Below are 27454 nucleotides of genomic sequence, written 5' to 3' on the forward strand. Positions count from 1 at the left end.
TCATTTTTCTACCTCCAAACTGGTTTCAAACAAAATTTTTTAACAATTTAGCGCTTTTTCGTGCTTACTTCATATTTTCTCAACCAACATCTAATTTTTTTCTCTTTTTCATTTCATATGCATAACCCATGCAACGCACCTCTAACTCTACCAAATACTTTTACACATTCCACAACAATCAATCTACCGTTTGTTGCACTGCACACTTTTTGTTGTTGTCATCGAACTTTTACCTGCAACTCTGCGTTTCATCTTCCAGTAAAAATTGTCTTATTGACTTTACTAATTTGTTTCTCATCTATGTATGATGGCGGTAGCTTGACTCAAGTGCTGAACACAAAGACGACGACACGACACGACGTAGCGACGGCTGATCACAAATGTCGCTTTGAAGCCAGCGTCTTGAACATTTTGAAGACGGCCGCGACATATCAAAAAGCAATTTCATTGTTGCCGTACTAACATCTATAACTTCAATAAAATTTACATATTTATTTTAAAGTGAAATTATTTACGTAAAAAATGTAAAAATGGTCGATTTATTTGTTTTAAATAATCGATTGTTATTATAAATGATATATTAAAGCTATTTCACGTTTCTGCTGGCAAAATAACGTCATACTTGTGAGAACTTTGAATAATTTTACATTTCACATGTTAGTGGCAGCTCTACAGCGGCCATTGTCGTCGGCAAAATTAGAAACATTTCTAATTTGGCGACAGCGAAGACTTCAACCCTTTTGTGGTGAAGTCGTGCTGTTGCCAAAAAATCTGTGCCCATAAGAACGCGTGTATTTTAATATTTGACAGATGTCGCTCGTCGCTTGTCGTCTTCTATGTGTTCAGCACATCAGGCTTAACGCCGAGCTTTATTATTCTTAATTTTTCATTCAATTGCTGCTGACGCCATTTACTTCTGTTGTTGTCTATAAAAGTCATTAGTTGTAGCTAACTAAGCGTTTCAAGCGCTCTAGTTGCTTTGTATGGTGCAAAAAATATTATTTTTTCGCAATCTCTTTTGTTATTATCATTCTTTGAAGCCCTTTTTATTGTTAATCACTGCGCCTCTGGCGCGCTGTCACTAACTTTTTGCCTGTCTGCCTGCCTACCTCCGTAATTTGCCAGCTGACACTTGAAATTCAACCCTTTCGTGGAGTCTAATTTTACTTGCTTTGCTGTGTATGTCAGTTAAAACACATAAATACGTAACGCCAGACGTAAGCAGTCCGTTTTGCGAAAAATCATATTTTTTTTGCGACTGCGTTAGGTTCGATTTGTGCTTCATGGGTACTCTCTAGTGGCGACAACAGCTGCTGGTTTATTGTGTGCGCTTTGATTTCATGTTCTTACTTTCATTTTTTTGTTTTTAATTTTATTTATTTTTATTTATTTTATTTTAATTTTTATTTACTTTTTTAAATTTTATTTTAATGTTTATTTTATTTTAATTTTTTTTTATTTTATTTTCATTTTTTTTTTTATTTAATTTTTAATTTATTTTTTATTTTAATTCTTGGTTTTTATGTTTATCTTTTCAGTTATTTTGTTTTCACAGTTATGGCACTTAGTTAGTAATTTTGTATTTTATTTTTTATTATTTTATATTATTTTTCTCTTTATTTCGTGTAATTTTCTGTATTTCTACATATTCGCTGTGAATCTTTATGCCGTTATTCTTAGTAATTTCTATTTATTTTTGTCATATTTTTATTTTTGCTTTTCTATCATATTTTATATTCCTTGTTTTCGTTTTTCTCCACCTTTCTTTTTTCTCCACCTTTCTTTTCTTTATTTTCTTTATTATTCATCTTTTGTGCATTTTTCTTTTTCTCATTTTTACATTCAGGAATTATTTTGTTCTCTACCTCTTTTTTTACATTCAACAATTTTTTTTGTCTCCCTTTTGAATAACCACCTCTCTCCAACTGTGTTTTCTCTACTTTTCCATTTTTCTCTTCTCACCTTTATATATGTATTTTCTGTGGATTGTATGTCCGTCCAGTAGGCTTCTGTGCGCACTTAAAAACTGGCTTGACTCCGTACTTGATGCTCACTTGCAACAACCAAATGTTCTGCTCTCTGCACGTATGCGTGCATTCTCCGCTCTAGACTGCATTCCTGCTTGATTTGCTGACTCTGCTCCTGCTGTTTGCATTTAATGCCAGTCGTCAATGCCAATTTCGAAAAATTCTCGCATATTTTGGGTTATTCTAGCCGCTCTTCGTTTGATTTTTACTTTATTTTTTATACTCAAGCATTTCCAACTTATTTCTGTTTCCATTCCTTTTCTTTTCATTACTGTAAAAAAAATAATTTTAATTTGATTTTATTTCAACTCATTCATCCTTACTTATATTCTATTTTTCCTTTATTTTCTCTTTGTTTTACTTATTTTTTATTATAATTTATTTTTCGCATTCCGTCTGTTTTCGTTTTTGCCACAATTATTTGCAAATTCTTGACTTTTTAATTCCCTTTTTGCCTTTTAAGCTGCGCTCATTATTCATTTGCTTTTTTTCTTCTTTTATTTTTTGTATGCCGATCTGTATCTGTCTGCCTGCCAACAATTCTTCAACCGCCATTGAAATCGTTATGGAATTTCACATGCTTTGCTTTTCTCTGTACATACTTCACTGTTTATTTTAAACTTAACGGCACTAATTCTACATTTCATGCTTATTTTATGCTTTCTTTTCTTTTCATTTGTTTGTTTTTTTTTTTTCACGCGCTGTCTGTGAGCATCAATCTTAGCTTTATTTTTCGTGTGGCAAATTGTCTTTTAAAGTTTGTTGCTCCATTATTGTTTTCTGGTAACTCTTAAATGTATCTGTATCTTAAATCATCTACTATAGAGTCACGACTTTTGTTCTTTAAGAGTCTTAAATGCCTATATAGGTTGGATGTAGGAACTAACCGATATTTTAATTCATATTTAATTCTTAGTGAATATTTTTTAGAGTTTACGTAGTTACGAAGTAAAGTTATATATTATTAATCAAGTAAATAAAATTTGAGCTTCTCAGATAGCGTCAAATAACGGCCATTTTACCGGTTCCCAGTTTGCTTTTAAAAGCCACAGTTAGCTATTAATATCATCAAGATTCTTTTCATAAACCAGTCGAGAATTCCAGACGGTAGCGAATGTAACATACATGAAACAACATATAATAATCATCCATCCCTATTAGTTTGGTTGAACACTGTTGATATGCCTTACACTGTGTCTAGATAACGTCTCTACCAACAAGTCTTCACCTAATTTTTTTTCTATCGATCTATTTCCTATGATTTATAATTTTTTTATCGCATCACTTTTCTTTCAACGTCTTGTTATTGTAATTTGTTTCTTCGTTCCAATAAAGTCTCATATTATATGTTCCTTGCTCTACTGATAAGTCAATAGGTTTTTCCATAAATATTTTATACCTCTCTTGTACCTCCTTTCATCGTTTCTTCTATAAAAAAATAATTCAGAAAAAGTATTTACACAACTCCTACGACTTTCTTATCACTTTGAACCATTGCAACACTGCACACTTAGCGTTTGCAAATACATAAGTAGACGATTGTAATGTGTAAATTAGGTCTTTGTGTTGTCTTCAATAATATATTTATGTAGCATTCCTGATAAAGCCTCAGCCAATGCAAATGCCTTTGCGGGAAAGTACATAAAATGCAGTAAAAATGTTTTACTATAATTTTTTATCAGTAGTAGGGGCTTAAAATATGTTTCTACACTGATAAAGCAGAACAGGAACATATAGATAGTAGATACATATGTTTCTACAAAGTTTCTTGTAGCTGAGTTGTGCTTTTTATTTTTTTTTCCTTTACTATCTTTTGGGTAATATTGATAGCGCTTGTTTTAGATATTTATTGTGAATAATATTTTAATATTTTTTTTGTTAAAAATTTTTTAATACTTTTTTGATAAATATTTTTGGACTAGTAAATATCTAAGTTCCACTATTTATTTGTGCATGAAAAATTATGATTCATATATTCCAATAAGTTCAAATCGATATTTTATCGATCTCCGATACATAACTGCCAGCACATCTTCATATTAAATAATTATTAAAATTAGAAATGCACAGCATACAAGTGAATTTAAAGAGTTTCTTATAGTTTTTACCAATATTTTGTGAGTCTTCAAATCTTTCTGGATCATTTCTTATAACTGAAAGGGAAATTTCACATAAACCATTTCATTCGAGTGCTAATATGAGCAGTATGCATATAAACACAGAAAAAAGTTGGAACTACGCATTAAAAGTTATTTATACAAATCTTGTAAGTCAATATTTAGACTTTAATTTTCAAGAACTAAATTTTGTTTCAATTTTATTTGTCATTTATAAACAAAAACATCTTTTTGAAGTGTAATATGTGTCAAATTGTATTTGTGACCCAAATATACCGCCGAGAACTCAAAACAAAACGCCAAAAATAACTTTCAAGTGATTTGTATAGTTTTTGTGAGACATTTTTTTACAAAATATTTGTTTATACAATACATATCTGTATGTATATTTGTTTACAAAACAAATTATCGCACAACAAAAGAAAAAACAGGAAGAGGAAGGCTTTCAGCATTAAAAAACAGAAAAGAAAAGAAAATACAATTATCTAAAAGCGTACACATAACAAAATTGTAAAAAATGCCAGTTGTGAGAGATGAAAGCACAATAAAAATCTCCACACCCATGCAATTTTCTCATTATATTGTATATTATGGAAAAAACACCATATGCTGTGCGCCGGCTTATTTGTATAGTTGCCTAATTTGTTTACTTATAGTTTACAAAGCTAATGAAAAAAAGAGTAATAACAAAAACAATTGTAAACGTGCAGTGGAAATGTTTGAAAAATTCCTGCATTTTAAATGTAAAAAGAAATGTGCGAGAAATGAGAAGCGCGGTGAAGAAACGCCACTGAATGCTGCAATACCTACACACCGAGTATATGACGGCATATTGACTGTTGGCTTTTATGGCAACAAACTAAATACATAAATGAAAGCAATTTTTTGCGTTTTCAATTATTAAATGACTGACGGAATGATTAAATGTTTATACATTTGTATCTGCTTGAGTAATCAAGTAATTTATGCGCTTGGATGAGCCTGTGAGCAGTTAATGGCGGGAGATATGACAAAGTGAAGCTTCTAAACGAATTCTGCGATTCTGATAAATAGATTTTTTTTTGCTTATATGCAGTTGTTTTCTTTTTGTTGGTTTTTCAATTAGTTTGTTGATATCGTTTATATTTTTACTTTATTCTTATATTTTTAATTTATTTCTTTTATTTTTTTATGTTTTCTAATATTTTTTAATTTTTTTTTTTAAGAAATTTTTTCATTCTGAAAATAATAATTTTTTTAGTATTTTTTCATTTTGTTTTTATGGCATTTCTTTACTTTTTAAATTTTTTTTACATTAATTTCGTATTTATATTTTTATTTTAACTTTTAATTATTTTTATTTATTATTATTTTCAGTTTTTTTACGCTTTTCTAATATTTTTTTATATTCTTTAACATTTTGTTTTCTATTTTTAACTTATTTTTATTTTATTTAAATTTCTTTTCGTATTAATATTTTTATTTTAACTTTTAATTTATTTTGATTTGAATTTTTTTTAATACCTTCTAATTGTTTTTATTTTTATTTTTTATATTTATGTAATATTTTTATACTTCAAATAATATTTTTTTTGGTTTTATTTTTAATTTTGTCTTTATTTTATTTTTTTTTAATTCCTTTTCGTATTCATATTTTTCCTTTAACTTTTTTTATTAATTTTTATTTTAATTTTTTTAATGTTTTCAACTTTTCTTTGGTTTTTTAACGTTTTTTAAATTTTTTTCTTTTATTTTTTAAATTTTTTACGTTTGCCTTTTTAACTTATATTTTTTTAAATTTATTTTTATTTTAATATTTTCATTTGTTTTAATTTTTTTTAATTTGTTTTTATAAATACTTAAGTAACATTTTTATATTTAAAATTATTTAATTGATTTTTATATATTTTTTACTTAATTTTTTTTTATTTTTTGTGTTTTCTAAGCGTTTTTATTTTTTTTTTTAAATTCATTTAATTTTTTAATTCATTTTTATTTTGTTGATTTTTATATATTTTATTTTAATTTAAAGAAAAAAAATTTAATTTTTTTTATTTTTTTTTATTTTTTTTTTTTTATTTTGTTTCAATTTTTTCATGCTTTTCGTATTTTTTTTATATGTTTGCATTTTTAACCATATTATTCATTCCTTTCTTATGCCAATTGTCACTCATATAAAGACTCTTCTAACATGTAATCAGCTGACTCATATCGCCACTCGGCGCTGATTATATTGACTCAAGTGATAAAATTTAAGGCAAACAAATATAAACAGTTAGTTGCTCAGATATTTTTTTGTGCAGTCCTATTTTTAAAAAATAATTTAATTAGATCCATAGCAGATAAGTTGTATGTCGTAAAGTGGTAAAAATTGTTTGTGATAATAAAACATAAAGTAAGGGATAAATAAATGAATTCAAAAAGCTGGGCAATAAAGAAAGCCAGAAATTCACCGGCCTAAATGTTATAATATCGCTTCAAATATAATATTTTGAACGATCAGTGTAAAATTTGGTGTTTCATATTTTTAATAATGAAAAACGTAATATTTTACAATTTAACCCGTCGAAAATGACACTGGGTCATTTTGACCCGATATTTAAATTAGTTTTTTTACTTACTATAGCAGTAAAGTGTATAAATACATAATTTTAGTGAAATAATTCTTCATGAAAATACTCAAATAATTCTGTAAAGTGTTTATTAAATTCAATCTTCTTTAAATAAATATCTGGCAACACTTCGGCTACATAATTATTTATTTTGTGTGAAATATTTTTACGTATAATTTTCAATTACCCCTAATTATTTCTCCAGCGCTTATCTGCAGCTAATTTTATTATGCGTCAAAATGACTCATTGACTGCCGCCCAAATGCAAACGTATGAACTTTGTACGAATTTCATTTGTATTACAACAAATTTAAGGTGAATTGCAGATGTGTCACGTACGAGTAGAACAATAAAATAATTAATGTAAAATTTTGCCTTGCCGTTTCGTCACTAACTGCGACACAAGCGCTACAAAGTGAATTAAATTTTTTTCAGTGCATTATTTTACATGCATTTGAAATATTTACATATATAGTATGTATGTATGGCTGGGGCTTTTTAAACTCATTTATGATGACTTAATATAATTACTTTTACTGCTTTTTCACTTTTTCTATTTGTTTTACTTTGTTGAATCGCTGTAATTTTGTTGTCGCCGCCTGTCTCTCGACTGCAATAAACAACATTCAATGGAATTCTATTAAATTATAGCAATAACCGAGAGCAATTACATTACCTCATCTCAGTCGTGGCGGGATTATATGTTGCTTTTTATTATTGTTTACTTATTTTTTTGTTGTGGGTGGAGCTATAAATATGTGAGTGGGTTAAATATAATATGTGCAATGCTTTATGGAATTTTAAATAAATTGCCTTTGATTCTATGTTTGTTTATTTATTACTTTTTACATAAATTTTGATTTTCATATAATTTATTACTTTTATTTTTTTTCGATTTTTTAAAAGAGTAATTTTTTCGTTATAATTAATTGTTATTTTAAATTTTTTTTCTATTTTTAAATAAATTGTTTTTGTCTAATTTATTATATTTTTTTACTTTGACCTGTCTTCTATCTGTTAATGTGTTATTAAATATTTCCATAATTTTTTTTCATTAAATGTTTGCTGTAATATTTAATATAATTTTTATTTACGTTTTTCTTATTTTTGTACATTATTTTGTATATTTTTTTTTATTTTTGTATAATATTTCTTACTATTTTTTATTTGATAATATTTTTAATAATTTTTTTATTGTTTCAAAATATTTTTTTTTTATTTATTTAAAATATTTTGAATTTCATATATTGTTTAATTTATTATATTTTAACGTATTTTCTTTTATCAATTACTGATTTATTAAATATTAAATGAATTATTATTAATAATTTTATATATTTACATTTACTTTTTTTATAATATTTTTATTATTTTTTTAAATACTTTTTACACTTTTTAAAATCTTTTTTTTTTGGATTTTTTATTCTTTTTTTTCATTATTTTTTGTTATATATTTTATAACATTTTTATTATTTTTCAATAATATTTTTTTTTATTAAAAACTTTTTATTGTATTTTTTTTATTAAATAATTTTTTATTTTTTTATTATTTTTATATTTCTTTTATAACATTTTTATTATTTTTCAATAAATTTTTTTTAGTAAATAATATTTTTTTTTTAATTTTTCTTCAATTATTATTTGTTTTTTGTTTTGTTTAATCTTTCATAATTTTTTTTTTTTAATTTTTTTTAACATATTTACACACTACACTACGTACACTTTTTAAAATCTTTTTTTTTCATAACAATTTTTTTTGTTTTTTATACTATTTTTTATTATTTTTTTTAAATACTTTTTACACTTTTTAATATCATTTTTTTCATAACAATTTTTTTTTGTTTTGTTATTATTTTTTTTTTCATTATTTTTTTATATATTTTATAACATTTTTATTATTTTTCAATAATATTTTTTTTTATTAAAAACTTTTTATTGTATTATTTTTAATAAATAATTTTTTTTTTATTATTTTTATATTTTTTTTATAACATTTTTAATATTTTTCAATAATATTTTTTATTAATTATTTTTTTTTTTTGTAATTTTTCTTCTATTATTATTATTTTTTTTTTTTGTTTAAGTTTTCATAATATTTTTTTGTAATATTTTTTATAACCTTAAATTTTTTATTTATTTCTTCTCCACATGTATCACCCTGCACCATATTAAGTATGCACATATTTTAGCTCGCTTTAATTCGCTGCTATTGTTTCTCAAATAATTCTTATTCATCACATTGCAAAGCAGAAAATTAATAATGCAAATCGTAAGCATATCGATGACTCAATACAACGGCACAAGTCACGAAAGATTTATTCAGCCACAATTAAATTTGCATAAGGTCTCGCTTTCTTTGTGTGCACACATACGGTTTTGCAATTCAAAAGCTGACTTGGTGTTTCAGAAAGCATTTTTACTTTTATTTTTGCTTTGCTATAAAGTGTTTTTGTATATATGTATGTGTCTATATATAATCTGACTTTTGTTTACATACTTACTTGCCTCTGCTGCTAAAATATTTTATGGTATGCAATTGCTTTTTATCAGCATCTACTAGCAATACTTGCATCAAACCTACACATTCTAGATACCTATCCTACATATTTGTTTATGAGCTGCATTTCCACTCTGCTGCAGCTTCTTCATGCAGGCTATGTATCCACATTCGCTGTTGCTATTTTTAATTTTACTGCTATCTCCACGCGTACTTCTATGCAGCTCTTTTGGAGTTTCATATGTTGCTTGCGCTCATTCAAGCGTACATTCACAGCTCAAGTGACTGAGTTCCGGCGTTACATTGCATATACTTCTCTTTTATGTACATAAGTGTATATGTATGTATATAAATCTGTCAGAGCCCGTCTTCTATAAAATTATAATCTCATCATCGCATGTCGAACTGTCTGTCAGCAGCATCATTTGCTATGTGGCATTTATTGGCATCACAATCTGTCTAATGTAACTGTCTAACTTGTCGCTTAGGTAGTTTCAATGTTGCATTGTTTATCTATTTTTGTTGTTGTTGTTGTCTATGTATTTGCATTAAAAGTGCATTCACACCAGTTTTATCTTACGTTTCACTTCCCATTTGTAATCTTCATACATAGCTGCTGCTGCATATTGGATGTCGATAACTTGCCGCATAACTGTCAATCAATATTGCAAAAACATACTTAGTTATGTATGTGTGTATATTTTCTTTGTTTTATTCGCGTATCAATGCAATTTGTTATTTTATTGTTGTTTACAAAGGGAAAGTTCGTTAGGAAATCGTTGCATTACATATTACTTCCGTTATTGTCATTATTTTCTTTGTCGATTAATGACTGTATATCGATTACTGATGTGCAGTACTTGCACTTTTACAATAAAATAAAATAAAAAGAAATGAAATAATATATAATAAATTTCAAAAATTAACTAAAAAAAAACAAATTATAAAAATCAAGAAAGTAAAATAAGTTTCAAAAATCATAAATAAATAAAACATTTATTTAATAAAAAAAAATAAAATAAATGAAAGAATTCAAATAAAAATAAATATTGAAATATGTGTAGAAAAATAAATAAAAAATAAAGTAAAATGAAATAAAATAAAATAAAATAAAATAAAATAAAATAAAATAAAATAAAATAAAATAAAATAAAATAAAATAAAATAAAATGAAATGAAATGAAATGAAATGAAATGAAATGAAATGAAATGAAATGAAATAAAATAAAATAAAATAAAATAAAATAAAATAAAATAAAATAAAATAAAATAAAATAAAATAAAATGAAATAAAATAAAAAGAACTGAAATATAATAAATTTCAAAAATTAACTGAAAAAAATAAATTATAAAAAGCAAGAAAGTAAAATAAGTTTCAAAAATCATATAAATAAAAAAAACATTTATTTAATCAAAAAATAAAATAAATGAAAAAATTAAAATAAAAATAAATAATAAAATATGTGTAGAAAAATAAATAAAAAATAAAGTAAAATGAAATAAAATAAAATAAAATAAAATAAAATAAAATAAAATAAAATAAAATAAAATGAAATGAAAAAGAACTGAAATATAATAAATTTCAAAAATTAACTGAAAAAATATAAATTATAAAAAGCAAGAAAGTAAAATAAGTTTCAAAAATCATAAATAAATAAAACATTTATTTAATCAAAAAAATAAAATAAATGAAAAAATTAAAATAAAAATAAAAATAAATAATAAAAATAGAAATAAAAAATTAAATTAAATGAGACACAAATAAAAATATTAAATAAAATAATAAATAAAAATAAATTGAAAAACAAACGATTGTGTAGTAATTAGTGCATACTTCAAACTCTTTCTTTCTTTAAAATTATCTATTTACTTTTATTTTTTACTACAAATTGTATGTAAGTACACATGTACATCTTGTAAATATATTAGCCAAATCATGCTTTTACATCTTTATGGCACGTGTCGATTGGAAACGGTGTCAGCTGTTCCGCTAATGAGCCCAACACATGTTTCGGCTACGCTTTACTCGGCTACTTACATAGAAAGCTTACGAATTGCGGTTTGCTAAATTATTTTTTGTTTACATATGTTTCTACATATTTCTCTTCGCTTAATTACAAGCTACCGAAAGTTGTGACCTACCGAAACTTTTCTTGGCACTTTTCTCTTGTTATTATTATTTTTTTCTTTTTTCTCGGCTTTTGCATTACTATTTTTTATTTTTTGTTGTTATTTTGCAAAACACATTGAAAGGTGCTTAAACTAATGATTTTTAAATGCCTTTTTAATTTAAATAATTTTGTCTCAAATTGTTGCAACGTTGACCGAGCAGCATTCTGGTTTAAATAACTGCTGTTGACCGCAAAAATATGTTAATGACTTTTTTGGAAATAATTTAAAGCTTTTCGCTGCGTAATAGAGTAAAAGTTGGACAAATTTGTAGATATTTTATTGCACCTTATTTTTAACTCCATAAATAGTGTAGTAACTAATTATTTGCAATAAAACTTCCGCCTTGCAATATTCGATAATGTGTCGATAACGAGGTGAACTAGTTGAACATAATACCGTTAGTAAATTGTGTACGATATTTAGAAATTTAAATATTATATATTTTTTCATAATGTTATATTTAACCCCTAACCGCTTTGAATTTCGAAGGTGAAACTAATTTGTTATCGATTTTACCGCAAACATAAAGCTGTCAACAGACTATACAAACTGCAAAAGTTATCTTTTCTAAAGATATTTTTTTATGTTAAAAACTTTTAAGTAGTTTTGAAATTTGAATCACAACATTTTAACATTAATTAGGTTTCACGCATCACTTAAATATTTATGTACATATTTGTAATTAATTAAGCATAATTGCCAGTTGCGTACGTCAATACCAATTATTTTTCCTATAAATTTTTCAAACAAATATTTATCTTTATATATTTAAGTGAGTCAGGAAAGCGTGAACATTACTCATAAAGCAGTATTTACGAGTATATACCGGAACTGCCAATATATGTATTTCTACAGTTCAATATATAGCATACATTTTTAAGTAATAAATACAAAATATTATTTTAGTTTTTGCGGAAATAAATATTTAAGTTTTGTTTAAATGTTAATTGAAATTATTGATAATGCCGGAAGATATGTATTTACTAGGCTTAGCTTGAATTTATGCTCACGCACTTTACGCACGCAAGACAATAAAATATTTTTTAAACTATTTCAAATTTAATTTGTAAGTATTTTTTAAACGATTCCGTTAAATTTTAACATTTTGATATTTTTTTAACTATTTTTTAAACATTTAACATTTTGGTTTTTTTTTAACAATTCTTTCCACATTTTTATATTTTTTTAATATCTTAAATTTCCAAAATTTCTTGCAAGTCTTCGCCAACGCGCTGAAAGTTTATTTTCTCTTATTACCCTCCGTAGCATCGTAAAGTCGTTGGCTCGCGTTTCGCCTATAAATTCTTGCTGCAAATTTAGCTTCAATAAAGTTTGCACAGTTGCCTCAGTTGCTGAGTTGCGGCACAATGCACTCGGATTCTTTGTTACCATAACATAGAGTGTGCGCATACATATTCAAAACACATGCTTGCCACAAACAACTCCAGATACTCGATAAAAGTACTACTCGGTATCGCAATTGGATCGTTGGAAAACTGTAAAATATGTTGCTACTGTTTTCATTTTACTGCATGCTGCTGCTCTTTTTATATTGCTTGTTGCAATGTGGCATCATAATTTCTTGCATGTTTATTTTGTTTTTTCAACATTGCACTTTGTTTTGCGGTTTGTTGTATGCATCAATATGATTCTCACGTAACACGCCAAGCTGTTTTGCAACACGCGTAATGTTTCTTTAACGGTATGGCATAAAATTTGCAGTACTTCTTTTGCTGATTATTGCTACCAAATAGTGTACTGTTTTGCTACAAGTGCAAAGTGCAAAAATTGAAAGTGTACACCGAGTATAAGTGTCGATAAAATGCAAAATCGATAAAGTGTTGTTTGAATTATTAAAATATTCAGTGAATTTTGTATTTTGTATTGCATTTGCAGACACATTTTATACGCTAGTTTGTGATAATATTACGTATGTATATAAATCAATATTTAAAAGTCGAAACATTTCAAGCTTTTAAGCAATTTTGCTGTCACAATCGCATTTAACATAGACAAACGCTAGTTAAGCCAAATTGATTGCCATTGCATTTGTATGGCTTTTAGCAATTAACATGTTTAGCCATATGCGTTTGGTGTGCTTTTAAATACAAAAAATAAACGTATATGTAGCAAAAAATAATGCAAAATCGCCTAGTAGAAATTCAGCAAATCGCTTACGGCAAAAATCGTGCAATATCTATATATGTATGTATCATTTATAAGTGAAGTGCATATAGCCTCAAAAGCGCTTGAATGTAGTAAGTTGGCAAAAATGTAAACTGAAAATTTGCGCTACCGTAAAATCTCAAAAATGACCGTGAAGCGCGTGTGCATACAAGCGTTAACTATACATACATATATACAAACTCATATGTATGGATAAAACTTGCCTACTAACTCAGCTACATAACGCTTGCAGCTCCAATGCACTTACATTTTTAGCATTTCGCATACTACCTTGTATCTCGTGCGCTTTAACAGTTATTTTGTAGCGCAACAAGATAAAATGTATGAAGTTCGTTGATTAAGCAGCTCTATCTACTACGCTACTTAAGCATTTGCCGTATATGCTATGCTATACTATGTACGTAAGTACTTACGCTCTTACACATGTTGTCTTACTAAGTAGGTAATTTCTTAATTGTACACTCTTCTTTTTTCGCTACTTATTAGTAAGAAACTTTTTTATGTTTTTTTTTTATATGAAATTGTATTAGTGGGTGCCATGAGCACTTAGCCATATGGGTTGAATTACATACATATGTACGGAATTATGTATATATTTTTGCACATATTTACTTGTGTTTTCGATGAGCTCAGTAATGTATGTATGTAATTGATTTTACAACTAATTGCTAGCTAATGTTAAAAATGCAGAAAATGACAGCTAACGGCAATTGTTAGTTGTTAGCAATGTTGTTTACATCAAGTGGTCGCTGTATATAAATTTTTGCGTAATAAAAAAAGGTAGTTGTGGGGGTGTCTTATAGGAAAATATAGTTTCCAATATGTTTACGTCATCTTTGAGCTCATAAATGTTGTTGAGTTTTTTCTTAACATCAAAATATTGTTGTTGTTGTAACGGTTATCTAAATAACAATATATATTGAGTTTAATCTACTACAGTATCTAGAATGAAGTTGCGCATGGGTCACCCTAATTTCGCAAGGCAACTCGAGCTCGATGTCTACTATAAGTGGTGATTTGACTCCGAGTACGCCATTAATGGGGATTGAGTCAATGAAGGTGTGAATAGTTCCTCTATGAATGGCATTCAGTGCTTGTTGGAAGTCAGTCGGTTCTGAAATCTATTTTCACTAGCAAAATAAATGAATAAACATGAGCTGTGGTGACAATTGCACACAATAAGACCATGTTATCGACAATCGATAGCTCTACCAACTGCCGGATGCTTATGTCTTGTTTACACTTATAACATATGCACGGTCAAAGTGATAAAAAAAATTTTTTTGAAAACATATAAAATATAAATAGTATCATGTATATCCAACGAGGACAATATCTTCTGTCATAAAAAAAGAAAACAGTCAGCGCATTCGGGTCTTGGCTCCCACGTCACTGGTGACGGTCATAACTTTGAAGTTGTAGATATTTTCGTCTATAGCATTAACAGCAATAACAATGTCTGCCTTGAATTCCAACGCAGAATCACTCTCGCCAACAGGTGCTACTTTGGACTGAGTAGTCAATTAAAAAATAAAGTCCACTCTCGACGAACAAAATCCAAACTCTACAAGTTCATCATCATTCCCGTCCTGCTTGATGGTGCAGAAGCGTGGACGATACATATAAAAGCACTAGGATTTTTCGAGAGAAAGTTTTGCGTAAGATTTACGATCCCTTCAACATTGGCAACGGTGAATACCGCAAACGATGGAACGATGAGCTGTATGAGTTATTTGGCGACATCGTTCAGCGAATAAAAAGACTACGCTGGTTTGATCATGTTATTCGAATGGACGAAAGCTTTGAAAGTGTTCGATGCAGTACCCGCTGGTTGTTGCCAAGGAAGAGTAAGACCTCCACTCCGTTGGAAAGACCAAGTGGAGGACCTGGCAGCACTTGAGATTTCTAACTGGCGCCAAATTGTCAAAAGGAGAAGCGAATGGCGCGCTGTTGTAAACTAGGCTATAACCGCGTAAGCGATTCCTACGTAAATTAAGAAGAAGATATAACCAACAAAAAAAAAATTATAAAAATGCTACCTTTCTTGAATTCGCACGAAATTCGTTACGCATAAAATTGTAGTGTTGCATTAAAGATTTTCGAAATTTGCATAATTTCAGCATTTGCAGTCGCAAAGCATAAGTATTATACGCTGTTATTTAAAGCGTTGAACGCCAATTATTAATGACTCTGAAATTCATGCTTAACCCGAACAAAATCGACTTAAGCTTAATTTATGAATTGACCTTGCGTACGCTTTGATTCTTTCACGCAGCACTTTTTTCTTGTATTATATATATTTTTTCTCCATTTTTATTATATCTTCCTACATTTATATGTATATTTATATTGCGCTACAAGCGCGCATTTCTTTTGTGTCACAGGCAATTAAAGCTCATTGTTTTTTATTATTATATATTTTTTCCCCTTTTTTTATGTTCCCATTTTGTCGCCCTGATTATGCAGTGGCGTTCCCAAGCCAAGATCATTACGCCGCACATCAAAATAACAGAGATCGTTAAACTTATGAGAGTCGTCACATACGTGTATAAGTATATATTTGTATAGTATAAACTCGTTCATACTTCTAGTCTACATTTTTCGTTGCACGAACATGCCCATTTACTCACTGCCTTTGTTTCCACAAGCACCCAAGTCAGTCAACGCCTGCCATACTTAAAGCGTTAACCGTGCTTGACTTGATAAAAAAAAATATTTTTTGTTTGATATCTTTTCGCATAAATATAATTATAACACATTGTAGTAACTGCCAACTTGTCTATGTCTATAATGCACTTAGTTATGGCTTAGCTTTGCTACTATATATAGATTTTAAATCTGAAAAATTACTTGCAAACAATGCAAGGTTGCCTTGTCTGTTTGGTTTAGTTTGATCTCGAGGCTCAAGCGCAAGATCACTGATCAGCGCGCTTGTTGGCATAGAAGGACACCACGAAACTCAGGCAGCCGTCTCACTAAGCGGCACTTCAGACAATTTTAACGCAATTTAACAGTTTCGCGTCAGTGAAGTGTGCTTACTATATAACCAGTGCTCTACAAAAATATTTGCAAAATTGCACAGCCGCTGTACCAATTGTACTGTGCGCCTTTGTCAGTGGCAATTTATTTTATTTTTTATACTACATTAGTAAATTCGCATTTGTTATATCAACAACAACACTGACCAGCTGTCATGTTTTGTGTCAGTTGAGTACGTATTGCCGCCAACAAAGTCAAGTGTCAATTTGTTGCAAGCGTTGCTTATACAATGCAATCAAAGGCTTGCTTGTATATGCATAATATAAATAATGTCAACGACACGACCTTGATATATGATTGCGCATAGGCGCATATAACCTCTGCTAAATGAACGTTGTTTGTTTTGTAAGCTGTCATATAATAAAAAAATTTTTTTTTTTTCTTCCTGCAATAGCCTTTTCTTACTCAAACAAATATTTAAATTTCAAAATTCCTAAAATTTAAATTTCTAAAAATTTTTAATATCAATTTATCTTTTTTTGTTTTTCTTTTCCGCAGCCAAATGAATCTGGTTTCGTGTTACTTGGTGATCTCTCATTGGAAACATCAACAGATTCGGATTATGATGATTTCTCTATGTGCCCACCATCACCCTGCGATGTTGAATTCGAAAATGCTAATATTGTGATCGATGGAAAGTCAAGCATCCGACAGAAATCCAAAGAAGCAACGGTAAGTGGAATTTGTACATCATTAATATACTACTATATATTAATCTCACTCTCTCTCTGTCTCTTGAAGCACAAGTAACAGTTATTTAAATTCTAAATCGCAATTCATTCATCAACTAAATCATTAGAGGTGCTAAAAAAATTAGAAAAAAGTCGAAAGCTAAATATGCGTTTATTAAGCGTATTTAAAAATAATTAAGTGAGCGAAATCTTTTTTAACGTTTGCTAATTTGTAGCTATTATATATAATTTTCATATATACTTTAAAACAATAACCAAATATTTGTGCCAAATCTCGCTTAGAAAGTTCAGCGAACAAATTATGACTAATTTTTATACTCTCGCCACAAAAGTTGCTAAGAGAGTATTATAGTTTTGTTCACATAACGGCTGTTTGTAAGTCATAAAACTAAACGAGTTAGATATAGGGTTATATACATATATGATATCAAAATGATCAGGGTGACGAGACGAGTCAAAATCCCAATGTCTGTCCGTACAACGGATAACTTGAGTAAAAATTGAGATATCTTAATGAGACTTGGAACACATGTTCATTGGGACCGTTGGAGGATTGCTTTGGGCAAAACGGATCACTGCCACTCCCACAAAATGGCGAAACCTAAAAACACATAAAGTGTCATAACTAAAATTTGGAATAAATCGCACTAGGAGGGGGCATATTTGGATGTAATTTTTTTGGGGAAGTGGGCGTGGCCCCGCCCACAAATCGGTTGTTTTTATTTAACTCGCAAACCAATAAAGCTATATAAGCCAAATTTTCTGCAGTCGGTTCTCTTACGTACCCCACCACACACCATGAAAATAGTTGAAATCGGATAATAACAACGCCCACCTCCCATACAAAGGTGAGGTTGAAAATTACTAAAAGTGCGTTAACTCACTAACGAAAAACGTCAGAAACACTAACTTTTACAAAAGAAATGGCAGATGGAAGCTGCACTCAGATTTTTTTAAGAAATGGAAAATGGGCGTGCCATCGCCCACTTAGGGGCAAAAACAATATCTCAGGAACTACTCGACCGATTTCAATGAAATTGGGTATATAATATTTTCTTGACACCCTGTTGACACGTGTGGAAAACGGATGAAATATATAACTTTTATAAGCCCCTTTTCAAAGCCCCGAAAATCGAATATGAAGAATTCAGTGCCCAATTTCACCGAAAATTTCGGTAAATCTCTCAGGTATCTTAATTTAATTTAGAGGAAATGTTTTTCTTCTAATAGTGTGTCTCTGTACCAGAGATGGTTAAAATCGGGTCATAACTTCCCCTAGCTCTCATATCCTCATTATAGGATTTTCAAATTGGGGCAAATTGTGTGTTATCTTAATAAAAATATATCAATAAATTGCGAGAGTATAAAAAGTTCGGTTGCACCCGAACTTAGCCTTTCCTTACTTGTTTTTAATAATTTTTTTATTCTAATTTTACCGTTTTATAACAGTATACTTTAACTAAAAAATGAACGCGCATAGTATCCAAATTTTTAGCAGCTTTACCACATGTACTTATTACATTACAATCGGTGTTTGCTTTTGGTATCACACATTGATAAGATTAGATTGTTTGTGGTTACCGTTTATTGGTTACGTAAATGCTGACTAATTCCCGCTAGTTTGATAGCGTAACTTCAATTTTTCACCATTTCGGTATTTATTGCGACAGTCAATTTAAATAGCATTTTATCAGCACGTTTTATATGCCACGTTCAAAAAGTAAATGCATATATTTGCCGTGTAGCCGTAGAATTCCAATAGGGACCGTAAATCATGGTATCTATGAAAAAATGTTGACTCGAGTTTTTTAATTAATTATATTTTTTTTAATTATTGTTTAAATATTGTACTTTGTAATATGGCAATTTGATGAGACTTCTGTACTATGAAAAACCCTTTATGGTCTTTTCACACAGCCAAATTAATTGATCAATTAAAATTTTCATAGAGAAACTAGTTTTTGCCCTACCGTCGTGTAGCAACTCGCAGACAAAGAACGCTTATATAATTACAAATACAGCCTCTGTCGCAGAGTTGCATTTCATCATCAAGTCGATTAAAATTCAATTATATATTAATGTAGATTTTGGTTTTGTATGGTAAATCGATATTAATCAGCGTTTTAATCGAGCAGAGGCCGGTTAATTGATCATGCAGCTCCTGTGTGAAAAGACTATTAGTGTAGGCTATTATAATAACTAATAATTTTCTTAATTTAAATATTTCAGTTGAGAATATTTCAGTATAAATATTTTGTTGGGTTAATGTTGGCACAAATGTCCAAGGTCGATATAAAACAAAATCGATTTAATCGACCAGTGTTTGACACTAGATACATCTATTGGAAAACGGCGGAAGCAAAGCTGTAGACCTTATAATTAAGCTACAATAAATAATAATACACATTTTACATATAATATTCGAAAATAGTGAAAGTCTAGAATCTATTTTTTCTAAATTTGTGGCGTTTTTAAATAGTCTTTAAATAAGTGCGAAGTGAAAGTCATTAATAATAACAAATAATTTTCTTAATTTAAATAATTAAGGACCTACTTTCACATACAGTGGAACTTCCATAACTCAAACTTCTATAAGTCGAAGATCGCCATAACTCGAACTTTTGAATTGGCAATTGCGTTTAAAAATCAAATTTCCTTCCATAACTCGAACTTCCTTAACTCGAAGTTCTCCACAACTCGAACTCATGAATGGACAATAGAACTCAAATCTCATACAAAATTCCTTTCATAAATCGAACTTTTCGACCAGGGCATAATACAAAATTTAAAATTTTACTATCGAGGCAGTATTTTAAAAGAGTCTCTCTATATCGTATGGAGGCTAACAAAAAATATGATATTATACTTATGGATTGCATAAATCATGTAACAAAGGCATGGGATACAGACTTCTATAGCCAAGCAATAGCAAACTACAACGAACAATATTGCAGATTACACTTTATAAAGTTTTGTGTACATACGTTATGCGAAGTATTAAAAAAATTTCATGTTTTAATGGAAATTCTGTAACTCGAAGTCTCTCTAACTCGAAGTTTTTTTGTGGATTATGTTGATTCGAGTTAGAGAAGTTCCACTGTATAATGTTCCAAAATTGTGAAATTACAATTTTCTTTCTTCTATAGAAAGTTTGCTTAATTTTGTGCAAATATTTCAAAATATTTTTTTAGAGAAAATCCGAATTTTGAAGATGTTAAAAAAGCCGAGTACATGACATTCTAGGTGTCTTCGATTCGCCATTTATTTGCTCGCTAACTTTGTGCAGTGCTCTATTTTCAAAAAAATTTACATATAAAAGCAAAAGCAAGATTGTCGAGTTGCAATCGATACCAAATAGTTTGTTGTTAGGCCTTTAAAACGGTATAACCGCTATCTTCAATACTAGCAAGTTTTATTTTATACATTTTAGACCAGTTTAACATACTTTAGACCAGTTTTAGCATTGTGTATGACTCAGATGACAAATAAATGTTCGAAAATGACAAAAGAAATATTTTTTATTGATTTTAACATGAAATAAAATTTAATTGCAATTTGTAAACGTCTGGCATAGTTGGTTCGTTTGGCGATTTTGGCGAATAGAAGACAGCTTCTATCATCGAACAGTTGGTTTGTCCGCTTTTGCCTGTATTCAAATACGTTGACTTTTGCTCCGACTACTAGAGTGGTTTTTGAAGAGTTTTTTAAATTTATTTATTTATATTCATTTTTTTAATATTTTTTTTCTATTTTATTTTTTTTTATTCTTTTATTTTTATAATTTTATTTATTTTTTATAATTTTTATTTTATTTTTGTATATATTATTTTTGATTTTCTATTATGTTTTTTTTTTGCATTTTGTATTATTTCTTTAATTATTTTTTTATTTATTTATTTTTTATATATTTTAATTTTTAGTTTATGGATTGCTATTTGTATAGTAAATTTACTCCCACATTTAATTTAAAATTGTATTTTTGCAATCCTAATAATTTTCATATTTTAATTCTCACGCGAATGCTATCACATATTTCTCATTTCATTCACTTTTGCTTTTAGTTTCACCCCATTCGGTTTATGTGTGGCGGTATGTCATCACATACACTATCTATTGTTTTCGCTAGCAATTGACAATTGACAGTTAAATGAGAAATAAGTCTAGCAAAAATTTCTAACATGCTACATTTGGTAGGCAAATTAGCAAAATACGCTGACGTGCTGACATTTTAGGTAGCCCACAGCCCACAGCCAACCGCAATGAAACTTTAATCGGAATTGTGCTGCGTATATATATTTGTAGGTGTATTATATTTGTTTTTTGTCTTTCAAATACTAATGATATGCGCAAACAAATTTTTGCATATTTCGCTAACACAAATTTCACAAATTCTATGCGCATGACAATTACGCCATAAAGCGACGACCAACCGGGCATGAAAATGAAAATGAATTGAAATTCCAGCGCGCAATCTCTTCATGTACGAGTATGCCCCCCTTTTACACACTTTTGTTTTCAGATTTACTTTTATTTTCGTGCTATTTTTTTGTATGTATGTCAACTGCCTGTCTTCATACTTATACATATGGGGTGCATATATTTTCGTGGTCCCAGTCTGCGCAAGTATTTAAGCTGCATTGGTCTTTGGTGTAGGCGCTAAAGTGTTATTTCCGGTTTCATATTCATCCGATGTCAACGCGTTGGTATTAAAATGCAGCAACAGTTACAATTATATGCTGCTGAAAATGAGGGCGTGCATAATATTTGTGTGTTATAGGGGACATAAAAATTGAATTGTCACTAACATGTGCAGAAACTGATTTTTTTTAATGAACTTTAAAAGGCATTAAGTTAGTTTATTTATTTTTATTTTTAGGAAGTTGTCAATTATTTATTTGGTTATAATTGTCATTTATCGTATACTTGTAGCATTCATTTATTTTTATCGAATACATATAGCATTTACTTTGTGTTATCTCTCGTATTTGACGTCTAATATGTGACAGCTGACAGCTGACAGTTTGTGACAGTTCAATTAAAATCTTGACAATTGGCTTCACTAACAAGTTTTAAATGCTATATGCAATTATTATATTCGTAATTAGGGCGTTAATTTACTTTCTAAGAAATGTCGAGAATATGTCTTTGACTTTGTTTCTGGCTAAAAAAAAGTGCTCTCTCACAAGTTTCAAAATATAATTATATTCATCAATAAACATTTTTTTTTTATTTTTTTTAGTTTATTTTTTTTTAATTCGACGATATTTATAAATTTTAGTTTTTTAATTATTACCTCAATTTTAATTTTAATTTTTTTTTTCGTGGCCCCGCCCCTACTAAGTTTTTTGTACATATCTCGCAAACCAATAGAGCTATATAAACCAAACTTTCTGCAGTCGTTTTTTTAGCCACTTCCTAATACAGTCCAAAAATGAAAGAAATCGGATCATAACCACGCCCACCTCCTATACAAAGGTTATGTTGAAAACTACTAAAAGTGGGTTAACTCAATAACGAAAAACGCCAGAAACACTAAATTTCACATAAGAAATGACAGATGGAAGCTGCACTCAGATTTTTTTAGAAAATGGAAAATGGGCGTGGCGTCGCCCACTTATGGCTCAAAAACCATATCTCAGGAACTACTCGACCGATTTCAATGAAACTTGGTTAGTAATAGTTTCCTTACATCCCAATGATATGTTGTGAAAATAGGCCAAATCGCTTCACAACCACGCCTACTTCCTATATACCAGAACTTTGAAGACGATCTGAAACGTTTACAATATATAAAGTAAGCACTAGTGAAGATATCGGTGCAAAACTTTGCATAAATACTGTATTTATAGTGTGGCAGCCCCATTCTAAAAATCACCGAAATCGGAACATAGGTTGTCAAGGCCCCATATATCGAACATGAGGACCTCGGTACTTCTAACCTAATATTAGGGTTTCCAACTTTCAATGGACTTTATACAATATATATGACGAATATGTGTGTCAAATTGTGTATTATATAATATTAATAAAGTTAAATAAATAAATTGCGAGAGTATAAAATGTTCGGTTACACCCGAACTTAGCCCTTCCCTACTTGTTGGTTTTGAATTCAAAAATGTTTCATTTTAGTATATTTTTTTTTTTAATATTCAGAGATATTAATTTATTTTTAATTTTATTTATTAATTAATTTTTTATTAACTTTTTCAATTTTTTTAAATTTTTTTATTTTTTTACCTTATTTATTATTTTGTAAAAGTGCGCATTAGTTATCATCCAGAGAGCTCAGCGACCCCGAAAACGCCTCAGCAACAAGTCTCAAGCGAATCCAATTCATTTCCAAAAAATAGTCCGCGGATACGCCATTTTGAATTTTCAAAAACCGACATCACCCCGAAAACCCTCGGATAACGAGTTTCAAGCGAATCCGATGAGTTTAAAAAAAACACTGTCCGCAATATTGCTTTTTTTTGGAGTTATGTCAAAGCCCTAATCTGAAGAGGTCAAATGGAAACAAATGCCAAAGACATAATTTACACATAGTAAGATACAGCGAATCCGATGCATTTTTTCAAAAAAGTCTCCGCCATATAGGACCGCCATTTTGAAATTTGAAAAACCGTCATCAGATTAGTAATCCGGGACCCCGAAAGCACTCAAGTAACGAGTTTCCAGCGAAACCCATCAATTAAAAAAACATCGTCTACCATATTGTTTTTTGGGGTTATGTCAAAACCCTAATCTGATGAGGTTAAAAGGAAACAAAACCCAAAATCATATTTTACACATAGTAAGACCAACTTTTTTTTGTGGCTGTGTATTATGTGTTTTCTTAAAAAAATTACAGCTGCTGATTTGACAGTTTCTGTATTTAATTGTCTAGCAAAGATTTTTCGGTAAAAATTTACAATTTCTGAGTTTTTATACTCGCTTATTGGTTTTCAGATTTGCCGTATATTCTAGGAGTACGCTTCATACATTTTTTTATAAACAATTCCAACACATTCTCTTTCTAAAAACCAGTATTCTTGCGTTAGTAACACTTTCAGAATTATTTGAGAAACGTGCTAGCTCTTATGTCTCTGCTCATCATTACTACCTGTTGTCTACTCAACTTTCAACAATTTACTGTTATTCAACTTATTACAATTGTGCTAAAAATAAGCGCAAACATTTATTAATTTATTTGGACTTTTATCTCAATAATGCTAATATACCGCTGCTCTCATGCACAACAATTCGTACAACTTATTGCTGTTAATGCATTTTTCTCATTTAATTAAGTATTGCCAAAGTGCATTTGAATGTAAATATCGACATTTTTTTCGATCACTGATACTGTTATTTTTCAATTTTGCTGACCACTGCATATTTATGTACACATTTCGTCACTATTGCATTGCAATTGTAGGCAAGTGTTGCAGTGTGCGTCAAATTAATTCGTCACACGCTCCAATTTTATTACAATTCACCTATTTGCTGACAACACCTTTTGTTCGTGTGTCTTATAAATATAAATAGTTTACTTCAATTCCCACCTTTTAACATACTTAAAATCGAATCACGGCAATAAGTGGCATGCTGTTTTCTTTTCTTCTTTTTTCATTGTAAAAGTGCCAATGCACGATTCAAATTTTTTCTGTTGTGATGCAATAGTAATTTGGTGTAGAGATTGCGGCTTAAATGTTGTGTGTTTGGAAAAAAATTACAAAATTGCTGTTACTTGCATACTGATAAGTCTGTGTAGTGTATAGTATGTAAATTTGTGTACAAAAACAAATTTAAAACGTAAATAGTGCCAAGTTGTGGATACGTTATTGCCATATTATATAAAATTGTACGCTCTATTTTGCTACAAATAGTGAAATGTTGCATTTACATTGCAAAAAAAAGCAATCAATTATTTATAGTTAGATAGGTCAAATACATTTCATCCCACCCATCTCCAAATATACAAACTTATTATCTTCAGAATTCATTACATTTTATAATAGTTTTTTATTTATTTATTTTTTCGTTTAATTTTTTTATTGTTTAAATTAATTATTTTATTTACTTTATTTATCAATTTAATTATTTATTATTTTTTTAGTTTTATTTTTATTTTTTTGTAAGTTTTTTCTTAATTATAGAAAATATATATTTTTAAAATTATTTTTTGAATTTCTTTATTTTTTTGGTTTTAAACTTTATTTATCAATTTAATTTTTTCTTATTTTTTTAGTTTTATTTTTATTTTTTTTTATTTTTTTTAATTACTATAGAAAATATATATATTTTTTAATTATTATTTTTTTTAATAAAGAAATTATTTTTTGTTTTTAAATTCAATGGTTTTTAATAATTTAAGTATATTTTCCGAATTATCATTACTTCGAATACATTTTTAAATTGTTTTTTTTTTTATTTTTTATTACTTTTTTATAATTTTGTTTGATTTTTAATTTTCGTTTTTAAGTTAAATATTTTATTAATCAATTTAATTATTTCTTATTTTTTTAGTTTTATTTTTATTTATTTTTTTTTTTTGTAAGTTTTTTTTAATTATTATATACAATATATTTTTTTAAATTAGTTTTTTGAACTTGTTTATTTTTTTGTTTTTAAATTCAATAGGTTTTAGTAATTTATGTATATTTTCAGAATTATCATTACTTCGAATACATTTTTAAATTAAATATTTTATTTATTTTATTTGTCAATTTAAATATTTTATTATTTTAATTTTTCAAAAATTCACGGTTTTCTAAGTTTTTTTTATTTATTTTAGTTTATTTATATACTTTTTTAATATTTTTTTATTATTTTTATTTTGTTTTCATTTTAAAATTATATATTTTATTTACTTTATTTTTCAATTTAAATCTTTGTATATATTTTTTATTTTGTTTGACTTTTAATTTTTTTTTTATTATTAATTAAATATTTTATTTCTTTTATAAATTTAAATATTTTATGTATTTATTAAATATTTTAAATATGTATTTTTTTAAAATCTAATTTATATTTTTGATTAATTTTTTTTTTTAATTCAATATTTTTTAATTTTCTTTTTTTTCTGACTATGACTATGACTTTGGTAATGATTTAATTCGCGCTCTAGAAATTTAAAACAGGCCCTTGAAATATTAGAAACTCTACAAAGTTAACAGTTTGCGGTTAGACCGCTTGACCTCACTAAGTGTCATATTTTTCTAATTGAAGCATATGTTTGCTAATCTTTATTAGTAGCATGGAGAAAATAAAAACAACAAAAGAATTTGCAGATTTTTTTAAATTTTTTTCTAATAATTTTTTATTTCATTTTTTTAATAATAAATTATAAATTAATTAATTAATTTAATTTTGTCTATTTTTTATTTTTTAAATAATTGATTTTTCTATTCAAATTGTTTTTTTATGTTATTATTTATTTATTATTATTTTTTATTTATTATTTTTTAATTTGTTTCCATTTCATTTAAACGTTAAGTTTTATGTTTAAAATTTTTTATTAATGCTTTGTTTTTCTCTTTTTCCAATATTTTTTAATTTTTGTTTACTTTTAACAAAATTTTCTTATTTTTTAAATAATTGATTTTTTTATTCAAATTGTTTTTTTATGTTATTTTTTTTTTTATTTATTATTATTTTTATTTTTTTTATTTATTATTTTTTAATTTGTTTCCATTTCATTTAAGCGCTATGTTTTATGTTTAAAAAATTTTATTTATGCTTTGTTTCTCTTTTTTTTTTCTTTTTCCAATATTTTCCAATATTTTTTAATTTTTGTTTATTTTTTAACATAATTTTCTTATTTTTGAAATAATTTTTTTATTAAAATTGTTTTTTTATGTTATTTTTTTTTTATTTAATAATATTAATATTAATTTAATGCGTGGCATGCAGGCCTACCAGACCAACCTAACTGACCTAATTTAAATGTTTATGTTTTATAATAATATTTTTACATTTTGTTTATTTCTTTTTTTGATATATTTTTTTAATTTTTGTTTATATATGTTTATTAATATTTTATTTTAGTACATTTTTATATGATTATTTTTTTTCTTATTTTTTAAGTATGCATTTTTATTTATTTATTTTTTTTTTTATTTTTATTTTATTCATATTTTATTAATTTTTGTTTATA

General features: G+C 27.7%; 1 protein-coding gene across 5 annotated transcripts in view; it reads left to right on the forward strand.

The window, feature by feature from the left end:
* Positions 1-27454, forward strand: part of LOC114804736 (mucin-19) — a 107982-nt gene that overhangs the window by 63086 nt on the left and 17442 nt on the right. For all 5 annotated transcript variants that reach the window (XM_054232370.1, XM_054232371.1, XM_054232369.1 and 2 more), the window contains one exon: positions 17129-17302. In XM_054232370.1, the coding sequence (XP_054088345.1) occupies positions 17129-17302 (174 nt within the window). The remainder of the gene's footprint in view (positions 1-17128; positions 17303-27454) is intronic.

The sequence above is a fragment of the Zeugodacus cucurbitae genome, chromosome 5 (genome assembly GCF_028554725.1).
Source record: "Zeugodacus cucurbitae isolate PBARC_wt_2022May chromosome 5, idZeuCucr1.2, whole genome shotgun sequence".
NCBI classification, from domain to species: Eukaryota; Metazoa; Arthropoda; class Insecta; order Diptera; family Tephritidae; genus Zeugodacus; species Zeugodacus cucurbitae.